A 25,359-nucleotide genomic window follows, 5' to 3' on the forward strand; every position below is an offset into this window, starting at 1 on the left:
AAAGTTATACTTTTGAATCATCTGTCCATAGAACATTCTTCCAAGAGTCTTGATGATCATCTAGGTGCTTCCAGATGCCTTTTGGCAAACTTGAGTAAACTTTTTGGATGACATGGGTCCAGACCTAATCCCATTTGAGATGTTGTGGCAGGACTTGAAACAAGCAGTTCATGCTTGAAAACACACAAATGTTGCCGAGTTACAGTAGTTCTGAATGCAAGTGGGCCAGAATTCCTCCACAGAGATGTGAGAGACTGATCAACAACTACAGGAAGTGTTTGGTTGCAGTCATTACAGCTAAAGTTGGCACAACCAGTTACTCAGTGTAAGGGGGCAATTACTTTTTCACACAGGGGAATTGGGTGTTGCATAACTTTAATTAAATAAAATAAGTATATATTGATATTTGTAAACACAGGTTCCCTTTATCTAATATTAGGTTATGGTTTAAGATCTGATATAATTCAGAATCAAAAATATGCAAAATTAGAGAACAGAAAGGGGCAAATACTTTTTCATGGTACTGTACATGTATAAGGCCCCAGGTAGAGAAACAGACCCTTTTCTACAAGACACTGGCTCCATACTGACAAGTTTAACTCTTATTACAGTACATCAATATGCTGTACTTTTCTCCTCCAGCAGATGGCAGTGCTAGACACCATTACTGGTTTTAGCCTCATTCTCCACAGTCAAACCAACACAGTTAATTGGAAGGAAATTAAACAATAACCCAAGACCAGACCACAAAGTTGTGTACTAAAATAAGGTTATTTACTTTAAAATTGATACATTGGACAGGCTGTGTACAGAAACAGAATCGTTTTCTTTCCTTGGTAAACTCAAAAAGGCACCTTTTAACCAGATGCTGTATAAAAACACATTAAAGATGTACATATTACAGATTATTCTATATGGTTTTCTTGCATATTACAAAGAGGAAAACACTAGTTACTGCTTGGGTGAAATATTTCTTAAATATCTACCATATGTACTGTTAGCTTAATTCACACAGAATCTGTCCTGACACACTAGGTTGCACGTGATTTCAGCAGACATGCACACTTAACATGTGCGCAAACCCAAAAGCACTGCTCTGCAAAATATGTTTTATGAATTTGTATGGACACAAGGGAAGCAAAAGCAAACATTGGATAGATAAGAGGCAGACACAATAGGAGCAGGGAAGAAAGAGTTAAGAATACACTGGCCAAGACGTGGATCCTATGCAAGAGGGTTAACAAAGGGCACGATCTGTGACAACGCTTCCTCGTCATCATTACACGGACAAACAAACTGTAAAGAGTTGAGAACAAGTGGTTCAGCCAAGGATGTTATGTTTTCATTTCATACCAGTATGAAGATCTAAATGTAGAAATGCAGTTCCTCTTGTGGTAAATGGTCATAAATGGGCTTGCTCTACCCTCTACACTGACCTGCAGATAACATCACTGAGGAAACCTGCAAATATGTATATATTTGCATGTGTCCCAAAACAAACAGAAGTGGTTGCATCTACTGTATGTTCCCTCTGTACTTGACTGTAATTCTGTCACACAAGCCTGAGGAAGCTTGATGGATCAACAAACTCCAATGGCATTACAGCTCTGACTAACTAAATGTTGTTTTTAGCACAAGTAAATATGCCATTTACCATAGCATTGAGTAAGCTATATAATTGTACTTTAAGTTAATAAAATTTTGCATATTTTCTGAACTAATGTGGACTTCTTGTGAGCACTATGACAAACCTGACATGTAGGACCCTGGAAGACAAACCATTACTAATCAATTGCTCAGACCCATTACTGCACAATGCAACCATCTTAGTCAATGGTACAGTTCAATGGCTGAGCTCACATGATGTTTGGCAATATGAAAGTTGGCCACTTAATGAATATATAAATATATATCTGTAACTCAAAATGGAATTAAAAGCAAGAGAAGAGCGGGGATTCATCGTAGATCTATGAATGTGGGCAAGAATCAGCGGGGAGTGGGGACAGCAGAAATGTCAGATTAATCATTTTTTAGAAAGGCCTAATTGTTGTGTGCCCTCTAAGCTGCACACCTTTGCATAGGGTTCATGAGGGCCAAAATATGCAATTTTTGTGTTCTGAACTTTCCTCCCAGAAGACATACAGAACATACACAAGATAACACATATGAAGAAGAGGTAAGCATAGAGACAGGATGGGACACAAACTCCCTATTCACAAATGTCATTTGAATACAATTTTGCGTTAAATATTATTTTTTAACCAAACGTCTTTTTTGTGTCAGAACATAGATTTTTTGGGGAGAAGTCACTGAGTTGAGGTTTGTTGTAGGAAGCACAGTGACAAGTTGATTTAAGGCAAGTCAGGTATCCCCTCTCACAACGTCCTTGGTTGTCTGGATTGCTCGTAGCTCTCGAAGCAGGTCCCGTTTGAAGCCCACTGGACGTGAATACCATTGCAGCATATTGTTTTTTTTTTTTTTTTGAGTAGGCACGGACTCTATCGATACAATATATTTACATATTAAATTCACATATAATTATAGTACCTTATTTTGTAATTACTCTACTTAAGAGTCGAGAGACATTTTAATATGGCAGGAGAAGACTGTCCTGAAGAGAAAAAATGTTGGCATAAAACATTTACAGGCAAAAATTGAACATAATTGGCAGGTGGTGACACTTGCGAGGGCAGTGTCTTGGTTTGAAGTGAGGCTCTAAGGTTCCTCCATCATATTCGTTTCTGCCCATCAACATGTGAGCAGGAAAATGCCATCCCCCCTCCACACACAATGTCATGTTTTGACTTTCACAGAAAGCATACAATGCAGCACGTTGACCAAGAACTCCTCTGGCCAGGGAGGGAATAAGGGAAAGAGCCTCTGGCAGCAGCATCTGTCCGTTGTGGTGATAGAGACTCATGGAGGTTAAGGCTCTATGCCCAAGGCCCTGTGATAACAGGGTCCTTTTTTCTCCCATACTCTGTTCCTCCTCCCCTGCCAACTGAACAGAGGTGACACATTCAGCATTAGGACACACTGGAGAGTTCTGTCTCTAGGTCAGGCTGTGTTGAGTATGTAGGGGGGGGAAAGGATCAAATCTTGATGTCCTGCGATTCTACCATTTTGGCCAAGGTCTTCTTGACTCGTAAGATGGTGAGGCGCGAGGCGGGGTTGTGGGCCCAGCACTCAGACATCAGCTTCAGCATGGCTCTCAGACACTGTGGAGAAAACACACACACCCCGCTTTAGGAGTTTGGTCTAATTTAAATAACCGCTAAATACACAGTATTGCCTAGGCAGATTTTTACTTATTACATTTTTTTTTTTTTTTAAGTACTAAATGCAAATGCTTTCATATGGGTTACCGCTGCTACAACTGGATAAAAGACAACCTTTGCCTTCTTTACTCATTTATGTGTTTACGCGCTTCTCTTCAGTTTCTTTCTCAAGGGTCTCGTCCAGGCAAAACCATATTGGCCCTGATAAATCAGGACTCACCTCGTCACCGTTCCACCTGTTGGACACGGTGGGCCGCAGCCCTTTCACACACACCACCTCCAGCATGTCCTCAAAGGACGGCTCTGCCGGCACCATCTCATAGTAGGGCAGCTGGTGGTCCTCCACTATGCCTGAGAGGGGAGAGGGAGATAGTGACACGTAAGCAAAGCGCAAAAGAACACCGGTTCAACCATACCGTCAGTGAAGCGCTTTCCATAACCAGTTGAAATCTTAAGCCTATCGGGGTTCTTTTTTTCTGTAGTGATTGGCAGGGCCTAAAAACAACACCCGCGGGTAGATTTTTGGCATTGGCGTGTAATATGTTAATTTCACAAGCCATGTTGGCAGGTGGTCGGGGCTCCACAGCATTTCACTCACATTTGAGAATAAAAATAGAAGTCAAGTATGCGCCCATTTATAGCTAAATAAATGCTGCAGAAGCTTTTGTCTTTGTTGCATAGCTGGTAGCTAATCATCACGCAAAGAACTACGAATCCTGTAGTATATGCTGCGGGATGCGCATCAACACTGCCTGGCTGGGAAGCAGCGCACACTGTGATTGAAGAGCTGAAGAATACATTTTTAGATGCGCTGTGAACAGGCATAAAAATGTGTCTAATTTATTCGAAAGTCTACTAAAGTGAGACTGTGTCCTTGTGTTTCTTGGCTTTTTACATTGTTTTGTTCACATGCTAGGTTGTTTTTGAATTTTTGAGTTTGCTTCAGTGAAGACACATCGGGTTCTAGTCAGATTCTATCTGACAGGCACACTGTCACCAGGGGCTATGTGCCCTCGTTACCACGGTAACCTCCTGCCATAAAGGGGCAGTTGAACAATTGCCTCATTTGTAAAAATGTTGGTTCATAGACTAAGGTCACAAAAATGAAATAATATTTAGCAATATAACACCTCACTTTTGACTAGTAATACATTTATTGTTCTTGGTTTTGTTATTTTGTCAGAAAAAATATTTAGGCTGGTAAAAAATCTGAGTGACTGGTAGATTTTTGGCTGGTTAACCAAAACATTTTTAGTTTCAGGCCCTGGTGACTGGTCTGGAATATCAGTATCAAATGTGTACACAAATGCCTGTAGATTCATGACAATAAGGAGTGTGTGCGTATACACATCTATATTTGGTTGTCTGTGTGTATACACGTTTGTCGGTGTGTGTGAGCACGCGTGCACGTGTCCCCATACCTCCTGTTACACAGCGGCGGGCCATCTCCCAGATGATGAGGCTGTAGCTGTATATATCAGCCATGATGTAGGCCTGGAAGTGGTTCTTGTTCAGGGTCTCGCCCAACACCTCAGGGGCCATGTACCTCCGGGTCCCAACCCGCGTACTCAGAGGAACGTCCACCTCGTTGGTATCACTGACGACAAGAGAAGAACAGGAATTCATAAGTAATCCACAGGGAAATGGTCAGTTGCTCCAGAAACAAAACTTCAGCACTGTTTAGAAGAGCAGCCATAAGTGAAAACATGGGTCGCATTCATTAGCGCACACCGTAGCAAAACGTTTTGCATCACAAAACGATTGTTGCTTATTGGACAAGTTCAGGTACTCCTTTCCCTGTCTGTCAGTTTTCTTACGTTGAGTGCCTAATGAACACAACCTTGATTAAAACATTCATGACTGAGCAGCATTCTACCTGTTGAACTTGACAGCCAGACCCAGGTCAGCGATGCAGCAGGTTCCATTTTTCTTCATCAGGATGTTCTTGCTCTTGAGGTCTCGGTGGGCGATGGCCGGCTTGCCCTGGGTGCCGTAGATCTCCGTGTGGAGGTGGCACAGGGCACAGGCAGCGGAGTAGGCCAGTCGCAGCAGGCTCTGGGTGTCCAGCGTGGTGAACTTCAGGTAGTCGTACAGGGAGCCGTTCTCATGGTAGTCTGTGATGAGGAGGAGCTGCGTGAAGGTCCCGGTACCCTTGATGTCTGCTGCTATGAACCCTGGGAGGGGTGAAAAGAGAGTTGAGGGGTGTTTAGTGCTATATTGAGATGTAGGCCTTGCCCTGATACATGACTGTTGACCTCATGTATTAGGGCAAATGTAGGCCTAAAATCACTCCAAGTCAATCAAGACTCTACATTAAAAACTTAGATTCAGACCATTTTAGAAAGAAAACTTTAAAATGGTAGTATGTGGTTTAGATGGAGGCAGAGACTGCAGTCTTCTTTACTACAAGCGAGTGGTAGGAACGAAGCTTACCCAGTATGTTCTCGTGCCTCATGAGAACAGTTTGGTAAATCTCAGTCTCTCTGAACCAGCTGGCCTCCTCCCGGGTGAAGAACACCTTGACGGCCACCTTCTCTCCCCGCCAGCGGCCCAGCCACACCTCGCCGTAGCGCCCCTTGCCGATCTGGCGTACCATCTGGATCTGCTTGGCAATGGTACGCTGCACCTACAAGACATACCAGGGAGAGGCATTGAGCATCAAGTGTGCCACAGATCATAACTACTACAACTTTTCCCATTTGTTATTTTCTTCACTTGATATTCGCCGTTTCAAGCAAGATGTGTGCTAATACTTTGTAAGGCTGTGTTGTGTTACGTTATAATTTTCAATTTTACTGAACCTACTATAATCTAGCAATGACCAAAGACAAACACAAAAACAGCTGTTACACTTTCTTGGAAAGCAGACAAGTCACATTCCATAGCCAAAGGCTTTCCATCCAGGCCACATGCTCTAAAGCCCCTCCCTGTGTCATGTGGGTATCTTACCAGCAGGGGGAGCCCAGAGCCACTGCTAGAGGACTGGGACTGGTTGATGAGGTCTTTGAGAGACTCTCCCACAGGGATGAAGGCCTCGTCCTGCTCCAGGTCCCGGTGGTACCGCTGCCTCTCCGTCTGCCACTTGTACCTGGCAGGAACACACACAGATCAGTACACATGCTAAAGCTACAATATGAACAAGAAGTGCTGTGAGGCAACAAGTAAATCATTATTAGAAAAGAGGTGAAACAGACTAATCTCAAAGAAATGCTTAAATGGCACCAAAAGTTGATTTGTACTCTACCACCAGGACTCAAGTCACTGTATATTAGAGACAGTACATTTGGAATCTCTCTCTTTCTGTTAGCTAGTCCACTGTAATAGCCAGTCCTACCTGTAGTAACAGACTACCGTGATGCAGATGAGAGTGCAGCAGCACACAGTCATTGATATAAGGAAAGCCAGCCAATGGGCACTGCCAAAGTAGGAACCTGCAAAACAAAACTATTTGAGTCCCCAAATACAATTTCCGACCCAGACAAACTAGTATAAGAATACCATAGTGGAGCCGCTACACAGAGGTAAACACCAACAGTAGAGTAACAGTTGGCCCGGAGCCTCACCAGTGTCCATTGGGGGAGGTAATGTGGGCTGCAGGTCCCGATTACAGAAGTCTGTATCGCAGCATTCGATCGTTCGCCTTGTCTGAGCCCTGGGCGAATCCTGAAACAATGTTTGTTGGCATAACAAGGGTTATTTAGGAATTATTAAACAAGAACAAAATATGAATAATTGCTATAGACTCAGGTGGCCAGTTTATTAGTTAACGTCTCTCCTACAGACAGTGAGTCAAGCGGGAGTGGCTTGCTATATAAAGCAGGCAGAAAGGCGTCAAGGGATTCTGTTACTGTTCGATTGAATGTTAGAGGGTGGTATGATTGGCAGTGCCAGGTGCGCCGGATCTCAGTATCTCAGAAACGGCCACCATCCTGGGCTTTTCACGCACAACAGTGTCTAGGTTTTACCAAGAATTGTGTGACAATTTTTTGAAATAACACCCAGTCAGTGGCAGTCCTGTGGGTGGAAACAGCTCGTTGACGAGAGAGGTTGAAGGAGATTGGCAAGAATTGTGCAAGCTAACAGGCATGCCACAAACAGAAAAATAACGACGCAGTACAACAACTCGTCGATCCTTGTCATGATGGGCTATTGCAGTAGACGACCACACCGGGTTCCACTCCCATCAGCTAAAAACAAGAAGCTGCTCCAGTGGGCACGTGATCACCAACCCTGGACAATTGCGGAGTGGAAAAACATTGCGTGATCCGACGAATCCCGGTTCCTGTTACTTCATACTGATGGCAGTCAGGATTTGGCATAAGCAGAGTCGATGGACCCATCCTGCCTGGTGTCAATGGTACAGGCTGATGGCGGTGGTGTGGAGAATGTTCTCCTGGCACACGTTCAGTCCCTTGACACCAATTGAGCAGTGATTGGACGCCATGCCCCGAAGAATTCAGGCTGTTATGGATGCAGTGTCCAACCCGGTATTAAACTTGCTACTGAGTGTACATATACATTCAATAATGACATTCATGTAACATGACATCATTGACATCCATGTGTCCTTGTCTTGCTCCCTCCAAACAGACAACATTCTTACCTTGCATTGAAAATGTGAGCCTTCATACTTCATGCAGCCAGAGGTCAGAATAGCTTCTCCATTCTCGTCCTCCTCGATGATGGCAAAACACTGGCCATTCGTCCTACAATATACACATTCAATGACTACAGTTCCCAAACATACTTAGGTTAGCTTTTTTACCAAACCTGCCATTCATCACAGACCCAAAAGTCAGAGTTGGAACAAACATCTAAATGAAAGATTCTGGTAATTTTGTATACTTTTATCAAAAAGCTCTGAAAGTTGCTCTCACAAACCAAAAGCGGTCCCAGAAAATTGCGTACTACGTCACATATTTGCAGATATGTACGCCACGTCACATCCCTCTCTCTCTCGCTCTGCTGTGGGTGTATCATGTGCATCTTTCTAGCTGTCACTCATATGTCGAGGGCCTGAAGCTCATTTGTTGAATTCAAAATTACTAGGAGCTGGCCCATATGGGGGAAATGTAGGGAAAATGGCGCAGGACAGCTCCCATAAAAACAGTCACTATCAAACAAGTGATTTCGAGGTAAGATCCTAATTCTGCTCATACATTTTGCATGTACGAACGACACGCTGACACATCCAGCCCAAAGCGGGAGGTAGGAATGCACAATATATCGGTGAACATATCGGAATCGGACGATATTAGTTAAAAATGCGAACATCGGTATCGGCCCGATCGATGTCTAGTTTAATGCCAATGTGAAAAACTGATGTAAAAGCTGACTGGCATAACTATATAACGTAGGTACATGACGTAATGACGCCACGTAAAACTTTGCGCTACACGTGCAACACAGCATTCCTAACCTAGCCCACAATGTCTACTGTGTCGATTGAGCAGTCAACAAGTTGAGAAGTCATTTGAAAGAATAAGAACATTTCAGCGAGACAACTCAAAGGTGAAATCCATTAACGCCGGGATAATGGAATCCGTTGCCCTTGACAATCAACCGTTCTCTGTCGTGGGTGATGTTGGCTTTTGCGACTGGTCGAGCACGGGTACACACTAACATTACCAAGTGCGCTATTGTTCAGATGTTGCCCTACCAGAGTTGCACAGTAATAGCGTCACAACATACTATGGAACGCCAATTGGGTCTTTGCGTGTCAAAAACGATCAACGTCAAATAACACTATTTGACGCTTTAAATAAGCTTTTAATTTGACACATCAAATAACACAGTTCTATTATAGAATGTTGTGTGTTCTGAATTTGCATGTACAAGCCAAGCACCACCACTACTATCAGTAGCACTGTCAACGCTGTACAAAATAGTCTGCAAACAAGCAAACACCAGGCACAATCGATATGTTTACAATACCACGTTGGTAATAAAGCATTATGTGTTTGACTGCAACTTTTGGGGTAGCTAGCTAGTTTTAGCTTGGTACCTAGCTAGCACCAATACAACCAGCCTGAAATCAATGACCAGTAGAAACTGCAGTCATTTTCACTATTCTTAGCTATGATTTAGGAATCCTTGTGAGTTAGCTATGATTTAGGAATCCTTGTGAGTACGTATTAGCTAGGTAGCCACTTGTTGATTGCCTATTGAAATTAAACTTTAGTTCCTAAAAATAAATAGCTAGCTAGTTACTTACTTAACCCTGTTGCCCAAAGCTAACGTTATAAGCAGCCAGCCAGCTTCATCTGGCTAGTGAGGCTTGACCGGACCAGGTAATGCGTGTTGTGAAGCTAGCCACATTAAGGATTAGGCACAATAGTGGAATTTGCAGTTTGCCTTCAAAATAAAAGTACCGCTTTCAAAGTGATGCAGAAGGTTACAATTGGTGGAATCATGCCATATTTAGACTAGATGTTAAACAAGGTTGGAATGTGAAGCAATGGAATTGGGTATCAGTCTACTCAGTGACACCCACAGAACACAACTGAGGAGTTTACATAAATATTAGCGTTCTAGCTCTTATCACGGGACTGTGTCAGCTTATTGTGTGTATTGACATTCATATTGCACTGTACAGCTTTACCTAAGGATTGGGGATCAATGAAATGGGGTAACAGTCTACTCAATACCCAATATATTTTTCCCCAACGTCCTCCTCAGAGTTCAGACTCCAAAACATCCGCGCAGTATTCATTTTCCTCTGGAATAGTGTTCAATACACATAAGTTGACAATAAATGTGACTCAATTCACAGTTAATTCAGAGTCCCGCAATAAGAGCTACGAAGCTAATGTTCTCTGGGTGTCACTGAGAAGACTGATACCTATGGATTGTGGATCAATGACATGTGGTAAGGCTGTACAGTGAAATAAGTATGCCCCAATGCAATTCTAAAGTATAATACATCCAGTGTGATTTCAATAGATTTGTCAAATTATCAAATTGTCTTTTGTTGATGTTATATAACATTCCAACCTTCCAAATAGTGTTATTTGACGTGTATCTTTTTTGACATGCAAAGACCCAAACGGTGTTCCATAGAAATCATGGTTGAGAATGAAACGACTGAACAAACGAACAACGAAACAGCACAGCAAGTGAAAGAAAACGGTTTTGATTATGTTTTACTGGTAATGAGGACATACGTAAATGCAAACAAAATAACTTTTTGGTCAGTGTGGTGTGTGTGTAACTTTTACTTAACTAGGCAAGTCAGTTAAGAACAAATTCTTATTTACAATGACGGCCTACCCCGGCCAAACAGGGACGACGCTGGGCCAATTGTGCGCCGCCCTATGGGACTACCAATCACAGCCGGATGTGATACAGCCTGGATTCGAACCAGGGACTGTAGTAACGCCTCTTGCACTGTGATGCAGTGCCTTAGACCGCTGCGTCCATGTGTGTGTGTTAACTATTTAACTGTACTAGAATGCTTAAAATATCGGTTATTGGCATCTGGTTTTTTGTCAAGGAAAATATTGGATATCGGTATTGGCCAAAAATATCATATCGGTGCATCACTAGCGGGAGGTTTAAAAAGTATACTTAGTAGTCGCCAAAGTTACGGAGCATGTTTTTAAGGATTTGGCCTTTGGGAAAGCACAGAGTGTACAACGAGGTGGTTGGTCACTCACTCGCAGGTGTTATTTTTGTGGTCCTCTGGACAGTGGCCCGAGCAGTAGCAGCTCAGAAAGCGGGCGGCGTCCTCTGGGGCCACCGTGGGCCCGTCTCCGGGCTTCCTGGACTCGTGCTTGTGCCCGGTGCCATGGAGCATGTGGTCTGGATTCTGACCAGCTGGATGGACGGATTGAGGGGAGACAGAAAGGGAGGAGAAGAGACAGGGCGAGAGAGAGAAAAACAGTTGTGTTTTATAATGACAGTAAAAATATCACAATCCATCATTCTTTCCTTCCATCTGTTTTTACTGCACGCATCACCGTTGTCTGGCATACAGAACATATAAATACACTGTGTGACATTACTTATTCCACCACGTCTGGTTTGAAGAGTTACAGTAGTCAAATACTAGGCTATGTAATCAGAGTAAACACAATAGCCTTACGGTTATTTTTAATGTGCTGTCCCACCCTCTATATTAGTTTCTATCTGAGAGCGGTCTGCTCTGGTCCTGATTGGGTACTCATCTGATGAACCTGATCCATATATGGCCAGAGGGCTATTTATACTCCGTACTAGTGTCCAGCCAGGGCCATCACATGGATGAGTGTAAGCAGAGCAGACCAATGTATACAAGGGCCAAGCCAACGACTGTTGTTCTCTCAGCACAACTTTAGCACCGTTGTCAATCTGATCGCAATTACATATGAAATTGAAAACAGTGTGGTTTTACTGGCGGAAAAATAGAATATTCATGCAGGCTATGATGTTGTGGTTCTTAATAAATGGCAAGGTTTAGTACACAGTGAACGTTCACGGCTAAACTCAGTTTACAGTGGTTAAAGTAGCCGAGCGCTCACTGCCAGCGCACTGTATTAACAGCGTCTAGAAAAGGGCATCGGCAACAAATCTACACATATTAAGGAGCCAGTCAGAGCCATTAAGATTTGATACATGGCACCATGGATACAAGGTCAGGAAAATTAAATTTTACAGAGCAACACACTAATTTTAGGTTAAGTATCTTCTGTTGTATTAAATGTGTATGAGCTCACTGTGTTAATCCTCCTATTAGTCTGATAGTCCTGCTACCTCTCCTCATGCCCTTTCTCCTGATCCCTTTTCCTCGCTCTCCCCTTTTTTTATTTAACTAGGCAAGTCAGTTAAGAACAAATTCTTATTTACAATGACGGCCTAGGAACAGTGGGTTAACTGCCTTGTTCAGGGGCAGAGCAACAGATGTTTACCTTGTCAGCTCGGGGATTCAATCTAGCAACCTTCCGGTTACTAGTCCAACGCTCTAACCACTAGGCTACCTGCCGCCCCGATGCCCTCCTGCAATGCCCTGTCCCACTTTCCTTGTCATTTCATCTCTTGCCCTCTTTTTTCCAGTCCTACTGCCTGTTGTTCTTCTCTTCCTTCTCTGTCCATATCCCGCTCTTCTTGACTTCCACCTCGTCCTAACCCCTCCTGTCTCTTCCAGCCCCCCCACCCACCCATTTCTCTGCCCCCTATTTATTTTCCTAGCCCCCTTGTCCTTTCACCTCTGCCTTTTTCCCAGTTCCCTCCCTCCTCCATGCTGCTCAGGAGAGTGAACCTGGGCTGTGGGCCTCGTGAGCACAAAGAACAAAGTGAGGTCTGTGTGCGGTGCTCGGCGCGGCTGCGGGCACTTCCTCTGGAGCATGACGAGACTCGAGCCTGCTCGAGTTCAGACATGTCTGCAGAGGGGCCAATCACCTGCAAAACCTACACTTTGAAACGTCTCGGCAGCAGGACAGCAACACGGCAGATGGTTTTTTTCTCTCCCTGCTGCTGTTGTCTCCATCGCCGCATTCCTTTCCTAGACCCCATTAACTGGCTTCAGAGTTGTTGTTCTACTCTTTCTCAGGGTTATTTCCCTCATTTTACATCAGTGTCCTGGAGGTTCTAAATTCAGGCTGCATTCTCTGAGTAATTCCATTGGTAAATGACCATTAAAAAGGCAAGCGGAGCGATAAAATAGCTTCTGCTGGGCTTCAGTTCCTTTTTACAGTTCATTTGTACACTGATCGCGTACATAGAGACTCACTGGCATACTGACGTCAGCGAGCCTGCACTGCAGAAATAGACTACTACTACTTCTACAAATGCTTCACTTTAGGTACTGTACTTCAGCCAAGAGAATTTCCAAGAAATGTAATTGAAACCCCAGAGGGTGGCAGGTAAAAAACCTGCCAGACATAACTTGGTTTTGGGATCCTAAACTAAAACGATTGCGAAACACTTCTACTAACACATAACAGCTGTATCAAAATAAAAATAAATGCCCATTAGAACTCTATATTATTTCACTTCAACAACTAAAGCAAAGCTGATCACAACTTTCTTCACTAAGATGTTCTGTGCATAGAGAAGAGAGACAACTAGCCAAGTGACTCACTACAGTCCTCATTAATGTGTCAAGGGCATATTTCACTAGGACAGATTTATGAAGCCCAAGTGAGAGGGGAAATCACTGTGGCAGAGGTTGTGAGCTCATAGCTGTATCGTTAGAGCTGGGGTCCTAGGGCATAGAACAAACCCTAATGTGTTGTACAAACAAAGGTGGCGGGGGCTACCGGTTACGGCGGCACCACCCTGAAAATAATTAAGTGCTAATGGAAACCTGAGCAGTCCTACAGTGAGATAGCAGAGCTGGCCTCGGGAAGCTGGGAACCAGGGGCTTTGAAGTCTGCCTTCTATCAGTGAAGGGGGAAAACGACACACAGATTACATGACGCCAGAGTTCCGACATTCTCCTGGGTGGTGGGAATAGACTCACAGTCTCGCGGTTTCTTCGCTCTACATCCGACACAAACACGGTCTCTCTCTCACACACACCCAAAGAAATAAAGCTCAGAAAAGGAGGCAGATAGTCTAGACCTCTTGCCATTGATATTACACACAGGAGATTTAAAATCATATCAGAAATTGTTCCGCTAATAAACTACACTTAAGTGGTGGCATGGCCCAGGGCCCAGTTTGAGCTGGGCTGTCCCTTGGCGATGTTAGAGCTGTGTAGGGAGGCAGTGTGGAAACGTATAAACACACAGCAGACTGGAACCGGATCAAACGGGCCAGGCCCCAAATAAAAACCAGAGAGCTATGGGTAGATGGCTCTTTCTCCCTCCCACACTCTCTCCTCCTCTCTCTCAGCTCCTTCGCTCTCCCTCTGGGAGCTGTGCCTGGTCTAGACTGGCTTAAGTCATGTTTGAGTGATGGGGGAGGGGATTCAGGGGGCTCTGGAGGCTTTGATGAGGTGATGAAAGCCTCTGATAGTCCACATAAAACTGACACGTTTTTACTTCAGTCACTGGGGGCTGTGAGGACTTTTAAGGCCTCTCTCTCCATCTCACTGGAGTCTACAGAGAAAGCCATGTTGACAATACAAGATTTAAAGTTCAACATCAATCCCCCCCAAAGCCCGTTTTGTTCCTATATGGCCTCGCTAGTGAAAACACGGAGTACCTCTCTCCCCCTCGACAAGAAGGCCTGTGATTGGCTGGGGAGCAGTGGCTGTCAGTGAGGCTGGAAATGGCTGCTGCTCTCTCTAACTCTGCCTCCACATGTGTGCTTAATTCTGCTGCCAGTCACAGCGGAGTCTGAGGTCTGGCAGAGCACGCCCAGTAATGAGCCTCTCCATCTCCAGTCAGCCACATGCTGCACTCTTAAAGGGCCAGCACACTCAGACGCTAACGAGCCACCCCATCTACAGGCAATGTAATGCATGGCTCTTAAAGGGCCAGCAGCAGATCATTTTTTTGTTGTTGTTGTCAGATCCAGCCATAAGAGTGCAGTGCCATTATCTAAACAGTGTTCTGAACTGGTTGTTCTACCAACAGGGGCCACTGTGGAGGTGAGGCGAGTAATATGTCCTATACCTGCGATAGTGGTTTGCGGGTCAGCTGTTTGTTCACCTGCACCCGCCCTAAATTGCTAATAAACCATCCGCAACCGACCGACTATATGAGATCAAGTGAAAATCTGAGACACCGCAACCGACCCTAACCTGCTATCATAGAAAATGTGCTGTAGGCTACAGTCAGGAACGGTGGAACGGTTTTTTGACAGGGGTTGCAGGATTTTCTTTGCCGGATTTAGATATGTTTCTTATAATTTCCGACATTTTGGTAGGCTATTTGTAGTTAACTTGTCTATAATTAGATACACGCAGCTTCTCTTCTGTCATTGCCCTAGAAGACTAAATAAACCCTCGCTCACCAGAATGTCAGAAATCGATGGAATGAATGCTTCAATCTAGTTGACGTCCATAAAGTTCTCGGTCATCCCTGCGCTTCTTTCACGGAGCAGAGACTAAACTTTGTTGCTCCGCAAAAGCAGCAGCGATGTAAGAACTTGACCGGGGACAAAATGACAACAAAACGGACATCAGTTTGACCGTTTGTAAGGAAATAGAAAGCTGTGAAAACGACCCAACATGTTTATGATAAGACTTCCGTTCGGCCTGGATGTATATTCACAGTGTGACTAGACCCGCCCCAATTTGCATACCGCCCAAACAGATTCACAGATGACGCAATCTCAATTGCACTCCACACTGCCCTTTACCACAAAAGGAACACCTCTGTGATAATGCTGCTCATTGACCACAGCCCAGTGTTCAAAACCATAGTGCCCACAAAGCTCATCACTAAGCTATGGACCCTGGGACTAAATACCTCCCTCTGCAACTGGATCCTGGACTTCCTGACGTGCCGCCCCCCTGGTGGTAAGGGTATGCAACATCTGCTGTGCTGAGCCTCAACACAGGGGCCCCCCAGGGGTGCATGCTTAGTCCCCCTGTACTCCCTGTTCACCCACGACTGCATGGCCAAGCACGACTCCAACACCATCATTAAATTTGCTGACGACACAACGGTGGTAGGCCTGATCACCAACAACGATGAGACTGCCTATAGGGAGGAGGTCAGAGACCTGGCAGTGTGGTGCCAGGAAAACAACCTCTCCCCCAACGTGAGCAAGACAAAGGAAATGATCGTGGACTACAGGAAAAGGAGGGCCAAACACGTCCCCTATTCACGTCGACAGGGCTGTAGTGGTGCTACAGAGGGTAGTGCATATGGCCCAGTACATCACTGGGGCCAAGCTTCCTGCCATCCAGGACCTATAAACTAGGCGGTGTCAGAGAAAGGCCCAAAACATTGTCAAAGACTCCAGTCACCCAAGCCATAGACTGTTCTCTCTGCTACTGCATGGCAAGTAGTACCGGAGCGCCAAGTCTATGTCCAAAGGGCTCCTTAACAGCTTCTACCCCCAAGCCATAAGACTGCTGAATAATTAATAAAATGGCAACCAGGACAATTTGCATTGACCCCCCCTCTTATGTTTTTACACTGCTGCTACTTGCTGTTTATCATCTATGCATAGTCACTTTACCCCTACCTACATGTACAAATGACCGACTAACCTTGACTCAGTAACCAATACCCCCGGTATATAGTCTCATTGTTATTTTGTGGTTACATTTTTTTTTTTTTACTTTAGTTTATTTTGTAAATATTTTCTTAACTCCATTTTCTTAAAACTGCATTGTTGGTTAAAACCTGTTGGGGATAGGGGGCAGTATTTGCACGGCCGGATAAAAACGTACCCGATTTAATCTGGTTACTACTCCTGCTCAGTAACTAGAATATGCATATAATTAGTAGATTTGGATAGAAAACACTAAAGTTTCTAAAACTGTTTGAATGATGTCTGTGAGTATAACAGAACTCTTATGGCAGTCAAAACCCTGAGACAAATCCTAACAGGAAGTGGAAATCTGATTTGTGGAATCACTTCAAGCCTTTGCCATTGAAACACACAGGGACTTAATCATTTAGCACTTCCTAAGGCTTCCACTATATGTCAACAGTCTTTACAAAGTGGTTTGAGTCTTCTATGGTAGAAACTGACCCAAAGAGAGGCTTGGGAAGTTGGTCACAGGGGGAGGGCCATTACTACTATGACGCGGGTGCCCATGGGAACCCTTTTGTTCCGAAACGTTTAGTAAGACAATGCAATCGTCCGCCTTGAATATTATTGAAGCTCTGGTTGAAAAAGGCCCTAAAGATTTATGTTATACAACGTTTGACATGTTTGAACGAACGTAAATATATATTTTTTTGCACATTCGTGACGACAAGTCCCGTGCGCTTCAGTACATTATGAGTAGCCTTCGGAACGCGCTAACAAGAAGGAACTATTGGGACATAAATTAACTTGTTTGAACAAAACTAAATTTTTGTGGACCTGGGATTCCTGGAAGTGCCTTCTGATGAAGATAATCAAAGGTAAGGGAATATTTACAATAGTTTATTTGATATTAGATGGTTCCAAGATGGCGCTAATATGTATCGCCTAGCCTATTTTTCTTTGCATACCACGTCGTTTATTGCAAAGTGGGATTTCCCAGTAAAGTTATTTTTAAATCTGGCAATGCGGTTGCATTCACAAAATGTTAATCTATAATTCTTTGAATGACAATATTACATTTTAACAATGTTTTCGAATAGTAATTTTGAAATTGTAGCGCTGATTCACCGGAAGCATTTGAGGGAAAATATTTTCTGAACGTCACGCGCCGATGTAAAATGCTGTTTTTATATATAAATATGAACTTTATTGAACAAAAAATGCATGTATTGTGTAACATGATGTCCTAGGAGTGTCATCTAATGAAGATTGTCAAAGGTTAGTGCTGCATTTAGCTGTGTTTTGGGTATTTGTGATGCATCTAGTTGCTTTGAAAATGGCAGTGTGATTTTTTTTTGCAGGGTACTCTCCTAACATAATCTAATGTTTTGCTTTTGCTGTAAAGCCTTTTTGAAATCGGACAACGTGGTTCGATTCAGGAGAGGTGTATCTATAAAATAGTCATATGTTTGAGAAATTTAAGTTATAGCATTTATGAGGTTTTGCATTTCGCGCGACGAGATTCCACCTCGCCCAGACAGGTTAAGGGCTTGTAAGTAAGCAAGCATTTCACTGTAAGGTCTATGCCTGTTCTATTCGAACCATGCGACACACAATTTGATCATCCTCTTTTACCGCTTCACCAAATCTTTCCCAAGCATACATTTTTTGGCCCTTCATTCTCTCTTTTCCCCCCCTCTCGATTTCGAACCTTTTCTCTTATTGAATTAAACTCCAACATTGTCCTTTTTGCCGGCGCACATACAGTTAGGCCCTAAAGCCTAACACACTAATGCTAGATAGCCTAAAATAATTAAAGAAAAATATATATATAGATTTAACCTCTCTAGGGTAGGGGGCAGTATTTGCACGGCCGGATAAAAAACGTACCCGATTTAATCTGGTTATTACTACTGCCCAGAAACTAGAATATGCATATAATTATTAGCTTTGGATAGAAAACACCCTAAAGTTTCTAAAACTGTTTGAATGGTGTCTGTGAGTATAACAGAACCCATATGGCAGGCAAAAATCTGAGAAGATTCCTTACAGGAAGTGCCCTCTCTGACCATTTCTTGGGCTTCTACACCCTCTTTATTGAAAACTGAGGATCTCTGCTGTAACGTGACACTTCCTACGGCTCCCATAGGCTCTCAGAAGGCGTCAAAACGGTGAATGATGATGAAAAACAGTAGCGCATTTGGATAGTGGTCGATCAGAGAACAATGAGACTGGGGCGCGTGCACGAGGCGACACCGTGTCTTTATTTTTTCGTCTTTGAACGAAAACAGGGTTTCCCGGTCAGAATATTATCACTTTTTTTACGAGAAAAATCGCATAAAAATTTATTTTAAACAGCGGTTGACATGCTTCGAAGTACGGTAATGGAATATTTAGAATATTTTTGTCACGAAACGCGTCACCCTTCGGATAGTGTCTTGAACGCACGAACATAACAGAGGATATTTGAACATAACTATGGATTATTTTGAACCAAACCAATCAAATTTTTCTAATAGTAAATCGGAGTTTGGTGAGGGCCAAACTTGGTGGGTGTCAAAATAGCTAGCCCGTGATGGCTGGGCTATCTACTCAGAATATTGCAAAATGTGCTTTTGCTGAAAAGCCATTTTAAAATCGGACATAGCGATTGCATAAAGGAGTTCTGTATCTATAATTCTTAAAATAATTGTTATGTTATTAGCATACCCCCCGTAAATTCACTGGAAGTTTGCGGTGGGTATGCTAGTTCTGAACGTCACATGCTAATGTAAAAAGCTGGTTTTTGATATAAATATGAACTTGATTGAACAAAACATGCATGTATTGTATAACATAATGTCCTAGGAGTGTCATCTGATGAAGATCAAAGGTTTGTGCTGCATTTAGCTGTGGTTTGGGTTTATGTGACATATGCTAGCTTGAAAAATGGGTGTCTGATTATTTCTGGCTGGGTACTCTGCTGACATAATCTAATGTTTTGCTTTCGTTGTAGAGCTTTTTTGAAATCGGACAGTGTGGTTAGATTAACGAGAGTCTTGTCTTTAAAATGGTGTAAAATAGTCATATGTTTGAGAAATTGAAGTAATAGCATTTCTAAGGTATTTGAATAACGCGCCACGGGATTCCACTGGCTGTTGAGTAGGTGGGACGATTTCGTCCCACATACCCTAGAAAGGTTAAATTGCACAAGAATTATACATTTTTAAAAAGGCATAATTTTCTCTTTATTCATCCTGCCGACACCCACCACCCTTTATCCACACAATATTTCATGACCTTCAAACCTGTTGGTGACCCCTTCCCGTTCTCATCCCGTTAACGGGATTGATTTTGACAACAGCCAGTGGAAAATCAGAGCGCCAAATTTAAAAACAATCTCATAATTCCATTTTCTCAAACAATTAACTATTTTACACCATTTTAAAAGATTAACGAGAAGTTTATATAACCACATTGTCCGATTTCAAAAAGGCTTTACGGCGAAAGCATAAAATTAGATTATGTTAGGAAATAAACTTCACAAGAAACACCACACAGCCATTTTCCAAGCAACTAGATGCATCACAAAAACCCAAAACACAGCTAAATGAAGCACTAACCTTTGACGATCTTCATCAGATGACACTCCTAGGACATTATGTTACACAATACGTGTATGTTTTGCTCGATAAAGTTAATATTTATATCCAAAAACAGCATTTTATATTGGCGCGTAATGCTGAGAAATGTTTTCCCTCCAAACCCTCCAGTGAATGAGCACAATGAGCACACATGGTACGTACATTCTCATCGTAAACATTGATCAATATAGAAGTGTTATGCACAGAATTATAGATACACTTCTCCTAAATGTAATCGCTTTGTCAGATTTCAAAAAAGGTTCACGGCGAAAGCACAATTTGCAATAATCTGAGTACAGCCCAGATGACACTAACAACTAGCAAACAGAAACCCGCCATCTTGGAGTCAATAAAACTAAGAAATTACATTAGAAATATTCACGTACCTTTGATTATCTTCATCAGAAGGCACTCCCAGGAATCCCAGCTCCACAATAAATGTTCGATAAAGTTCATATTTATTTCCAAATAATAAATTTTGTTCGCGTGTTAGGTTCACTATCCAAATCCACTACGCGCGTGCTTATTTAGTCCAGACGAAAAGTCAAAGTTATACTACAGTTTGTAGAAACATGCCAAACGATGTACAGAATCAATCTTTAGGTTGTTTTTATCATATACCTTGAATAAAATTCCAACCGGACCTATCCGTTCTCTTTAGGAGTGAATATGAACTCAGCTCGCTCCCAAGTCATTGCGCGTGACTTGAGCCCATGCCTTATAATAGGACACCAGTTTACCACAGCTGGTATTCCCTTCAAATTCACCATAGAATCTTCAAACACCGTTCTAAAGACTGCTGACATCTAGTGGAAGCTTTAGGAAGTGCAAAATGAACCCTAAGTCACTGTTTACAGTCAAGGCAATCACTTGAAAGGACTACAAGCGCCAGACTTCCCACTTCCTGCCTGACTTTTTCTCAGGTTTTTGCCTGCCATATGAGTTCTGTTATACTCAGACACCATTCAAACAGTTTTAGAAACTCCAGAGTATTTTCTATCCAAATCTACTAATAATATGCATATTCTAGTTTCTGGGACAGAGTAGTAACCTGTTTAAATTGGGTACGTTTTTCATCCGGCCGTGAAAATACTGCCCCCTAGCACTAAGAGGTTAAACCAGCCCCACAGATATAACCGCGGGACTGTGGGTTATGAGTCAACCTGCGTATCACTAATCTGCATAAACACAGAAACTAAAATATGCCCAAAAACATGCCCACCACTAAAATCTCAGGCGGGAGAAAATTTGTGCGCGTGTGTGAGAGAGAGACAAATAGATGAGAGAAAAATATACATCAGTTCACAGCAACTAACCCCAGAGACTATCAATGTCACCTTTCTTTCGAACCTTGGGGATGAATCTGGACGGGGAGAGAGCTGCCTAAAATTAAATTACAGCTCGAGGTGGGTGAGTCGGCAAGAAATAGTATGGAGGTATTAGCTGACAATTACATAAGTCATACAACAAGTGAGCCACCCAATTTGATGGCTCCCCTTTCAGCTCCATCATCACTTTCACAGTAGCAAAGGACCCAGATATTTATACCTCTCACGTTGTTCCTCAGGTTTGTGATGCTGACAATAGAAAAATGAGAGTGGCTGTTACCAAATCTCCTCCTCTCAGGACAGGTGTTACCGTAACCTTGTCACCGCAGCACATTTCAACACCACAAATCGAATACATTTTGTTCATATTAAAATCACTACAAGGCTCTTGTCCAAAACGTAGTGGGGGGGGGGGGACCCACCTTTCCTTACATCTGTTCTTTGAGTGCTATTGGAGAACTTCCTGAGAAGTTTATTCAACAACCCTTGTTACCCAGCAACAGTTGAGTACCTTGAAAAATATTTAACAAGTTGCTACAACCTCGCACTCATTAAAACTCCTCACACATGGAAAACAACAGAAAATAAAACTAGACCTATAAAACATGCACCTTTTCCCCTTGGTGAGACAACAGTGTAATTCTAATTGGTTTGTTGACACCTTTGGAACAAAAAAAGTGAGTCTGAAAAGAGCATTCATAAGTTGGCATAGCAGGCCCCTTATACAGCCACCCTGGCAGCCTATTGCCCAGCGGGCACCTCTGTCCCTGCCCCCTCTCTCCGTAACGCTTGGCATATGCCAGACCCCACACTCCCTCGCTTATCAGCTAGTGTGGTGTAAAAAAATAGAAAAGCGGTAGAGAAAAAAAAAACCTCTTGTAGGATGGAATTATTTCCGGAGAACAATGAATGTTGAGTGGTTTTTGCCCTGTAACGGCTGACAGTACTATAGAGGAAACGGTTAATGTGCAAAAAGGAACCCAGAGCGCCAACAATCAGTTCAACAGCTTCCTGTAGTGGGGGGGGGGGGGTTCTCCGGCAAGTCACTACTGTCGATGACTAAGCTACAAAGGAGGAAGGAAGGAGAGAGGCTAACCTGGCCCAGTGGGTAGAGGCACTGTTTCACTGTACAGTATGCCTGGGACAAGGTAGACAAGGGCGACAGAGTCAACAGAGACTAATTAACAAAATAGCGTGGGCTCTATGATAACAACACACAGTCATAAATTCACAACTGTTTCAGAGCTACGCTCTGAGACTAATCATCTTACCTAACACTTGGACCAGCCTCGCCTTCCTCTTATCAGCTCGCTTGTATGTGTGTGTGTGTGTGTGTGTGTGTGTGTGTGTGTGTGTGTATATGCGCTCGCTCAAAGGCTCTGCTTTCAGAGTAATCAACTCCTGATATTTGCCTTCACATCTCATTGGCTGGTTAAAAGGTGACCTTTTACGAGCCTGAGCGCTGCATCTTTATGGCCATGGTTGGCTTTATGGCTGCTGGGTGAGTCACTGTGGAGGCCCAGCTGGGAAGGCAGTATGAGAGCAACAGTAGGAGCAGCTAAGGGAGCAGAGAGAGGCCCTTTTATGAGGCCCCGGCACATTAAGATAGCGCCATATCCTTCCGACATCAAACACGGCCGTACAAAACCAGCGTGATGTGAGGCCTGCGTGTGTTCCCAGCACGTAGAATAAAAACGGTCTTCCGTGACTAAATTGTTTTTGTGATCGGAGCATATTCAGTGTCTATTGGACACACATTTGGAACACATAGGCCTAATTTTCCAATTTAAGGGCAAAATAAGGCAGAAAGCAACCCCACAGTGCTGTGATGATCTATCCGCTGTATCCTGGGAACATCACATGACATTCAACATGTTCTAATCTCATTGAGAACAGGGCATTTTCCAAGTGGCGGTTACCATTCACTCCTCGTGGGTGTTTCTGCACGTCATGGTAAACTTGGTATTGAGAGAAGGGACTGTGAGTTGCCCCTATAGTGTTTGGTCCCATTGGTTAGGTCCCCTAATTAGAATATAAAACAGAACATTGTCATAGCCATATTACCCTGTTCGGACCACCTGGGGGGTTACGGTAATATTCTTTAACTAGGTATCTTAGGCAATGCATTTCTAAAGGCCCTGTATTTGCTGCTAATTCACTCTAATCACAGCCATTACAACGGCTTAAGATACTGATCTCTCCATAGTGGGGGGTGTGGGACCCTGGGTCACATGAAGGGGTAGCTTAAAGGCTGAAAAATCTAACTATTCATGCTAATTTAGTTTAACAATATTTATCATGCCCCTCCATATGTAATTGACAGATGAGTGTTTTAACAGTACTATTGCCTTCTGAAGTTAGTCTTGTCTTGGATTCATAAAGGAGATCAAATTGGAAATTGCTGGACGGATTGGGTTAAATTGTTACTAGCTATTCAGTATTAATCATACGAGAACAATGGGCAAATTGGACACCTATTTATAATAAATATAAAATAATTAAGAGATTACGTTATAAATTCTCAAAGAGGACTGCCAGGTCATTGAACCTTGCACAGAAACAAATGAACTTTCCACCAAAACAGCATATTAGGACAGGGCTATTCAACTGGCGGCATGTGGACCAGATCCGGCCCGTTTATTAATTTATAATGGCCCTTTGATAAATGATGAACATTAAAAGATGCACTATGCAGAAACAAAACAAGCAAGTATGATTTAAAGAATCATTGTACCATCTAAACAGTGAAATATATTTTCCATAACCGAAACTATTGTATTTTCAGCTGGTGTACAAAACCGAAAGTAAGACGCACAAACACAGAAATATTGCTCATAGAACAGATCTACCGCTTCTTAGACTTGCTTTCAATGACTGACAGATCTATAACTCACATTTCTATGTGAAATTGGTCAGGTCACCCAAAAAGTTACATATTGCAGCTTTAATGAAATATCTGGAAAAAAACTAGCGCCAAAATATGAAGTTCCGTGCCAAAATGACAAGCACTATTGTCTCTAGTGTGCCTAGCCATTTTTAGCGTTTTTTTTTAGCACCTATGTGGCATGTTGATAATTTTTTTCAGCATTTCAATTTGGCTCTAGTGTTTGAACGGTTTAAACTACAAAAGATTATGACCCAACACGTACGTCCCTTCTGTTTTCCTCTCTGAGGAAGGATTGTTTAGAAGAAAGTGGGGGAAAAAATGAATTGAATTCAAAAGCATACTTCCTTCAGACTGGAATTTGGCATTACCTGATTTGACATATCTTTGCATTATTTATTGAGATGATTCGTTTTCAGATGAATTGAAATGACCAAAATTACTTTTAAAGAAGCTTTTAAATAGCTGTTTTGAAATTAATAGTTTCACATTTTTGGGTTGCACCTTGACTCACGTTGGTTGAGCGCCCTCCACTTCTTTCCTAATTCATTCTAGCAACATTTCATTTTAAGAAAAGTGCTTTACTGGTGTGTGTGCGTTGCTTTTTTTTATACAGTTCTTCTGAAGAATAATCGCATGTAGAAAATGTCTGGCACCTATGCAATTATTATTATTTTTTGTTACCCTTTAAGAATATAATTAAATCGCCCTGTATTAGTGTCTATCCAACTAAAGAGAGTGGGAGGTACAGACAGAGTTGTGTGAGTTTGGGTGCAGTGGGAAAACAGAGGACTACAATAAGAGGAGCCAGTCTTACTTTGAATACCTTCAGCTCTGATCACCAGTAGGATGCAGAATCCCACCGCGGAAATGTAAGAGGGCAACCCTGTCATCCTGGCACAGTGACTTGTGGAGACTTGACTGGGCTGGACTGCTCTCTGTGGGAGCTTGTTGGTCACCTCTGTAGGCTCTGAGGGTGGGCCTAGTCCTGTCCCTTCCTGGTTCAGCACAGGTCAAAGAGGTGCAAAGTAGTTTTCCCCCGCTGGGGGGAGTGAGGGAGGATGGGTAGGAGGGCACAAAAATAATCAAATCTTCTTTCTCACAAGCTCCCTCGGTCCGAAACCCTGGAAAATCGGAGAAAAGGAAAATATTGTTATAGGAAGTACAGTATAATC

The 25,359-nt window shown here is 42.9% G+C and overlaps 1 protein-coding gene across 4 annotated transcripts in view; it reads right to left on the minus strand.

Annotated features, from left to right (window-relative positions):
• Positions 1-752: 752 nt before the first annotated feature.
• LOC115153130 (bone morphogenetic protein receptor type-1A) overlaps positions 753-25,359 on the minus strand; it is a 75,972-nt gene continuing 51,365 nt past the window's right edge. For 2 of the 4 annotated variants that reach the window (XM_029698215.1, XM_029698216.1), the window contains 11 exons: positions 25,002-25,308; positions 10,934-11,093; positions 7,882-7,984; positions 6,842-6,941; positions 6,613-6,709; positions 6,228-6,366; positions 5,712-5,904; positions 5,155-5,452; positions 4,700-4,875; positions 3,499-3,629; positions 753-3,218 (listed from right to left, as the gene is read on the minus strand). In XM_029698215.1, the coding sequence (XP_029554075.1) occupies positions 3,093-3,218; positions 3,499-3,629; positions 4,700-4,875; positions 5,155-5,452; positions 5,712-5,904; positions 6,228-6,366; positions 6,613-6,709; positions 6,842-6,941; positions 7,882-7,984; positions 10,934-11,093; positions 25,002-25,077 (1,599 nt within the window). In that variant the 5' untranslated portion in view covers positions 25,078-25,308 and the 3' untranslated portion in view covers positions 753-3,092. Of the gene's footprint in view, positions 3,219-3,316; positions 3,630-4,699; positions 4,876-5,154; positions 5,453-5,711; positions 5,905-6,227; positions 6,367-6,612; positions 6,710-6,841; positions 6,942-7,881; positions 7,985-10,933; positions 11,094-25,001; positions 25,309-25,359 lie in introns of those variants that run through there. The other 2 variants (XM_029698217.1, XM_029698218.1) reach the window with 2 other exon arrangements.

This window comes from Salmo trutta, chromosome 18 (assembly GCF_901001165.1).
Source record: "Salmo trutta chromosome 18, fSalTru1.1, whole genome shotgun sequence".
In the NCBI taxonomy this organism is placed as follows: Eukaryota; Metazoa; Chordata; class Actinopteri; order Salmoniformes; family Salmonidae; genus Salmo; species Salmo trutta.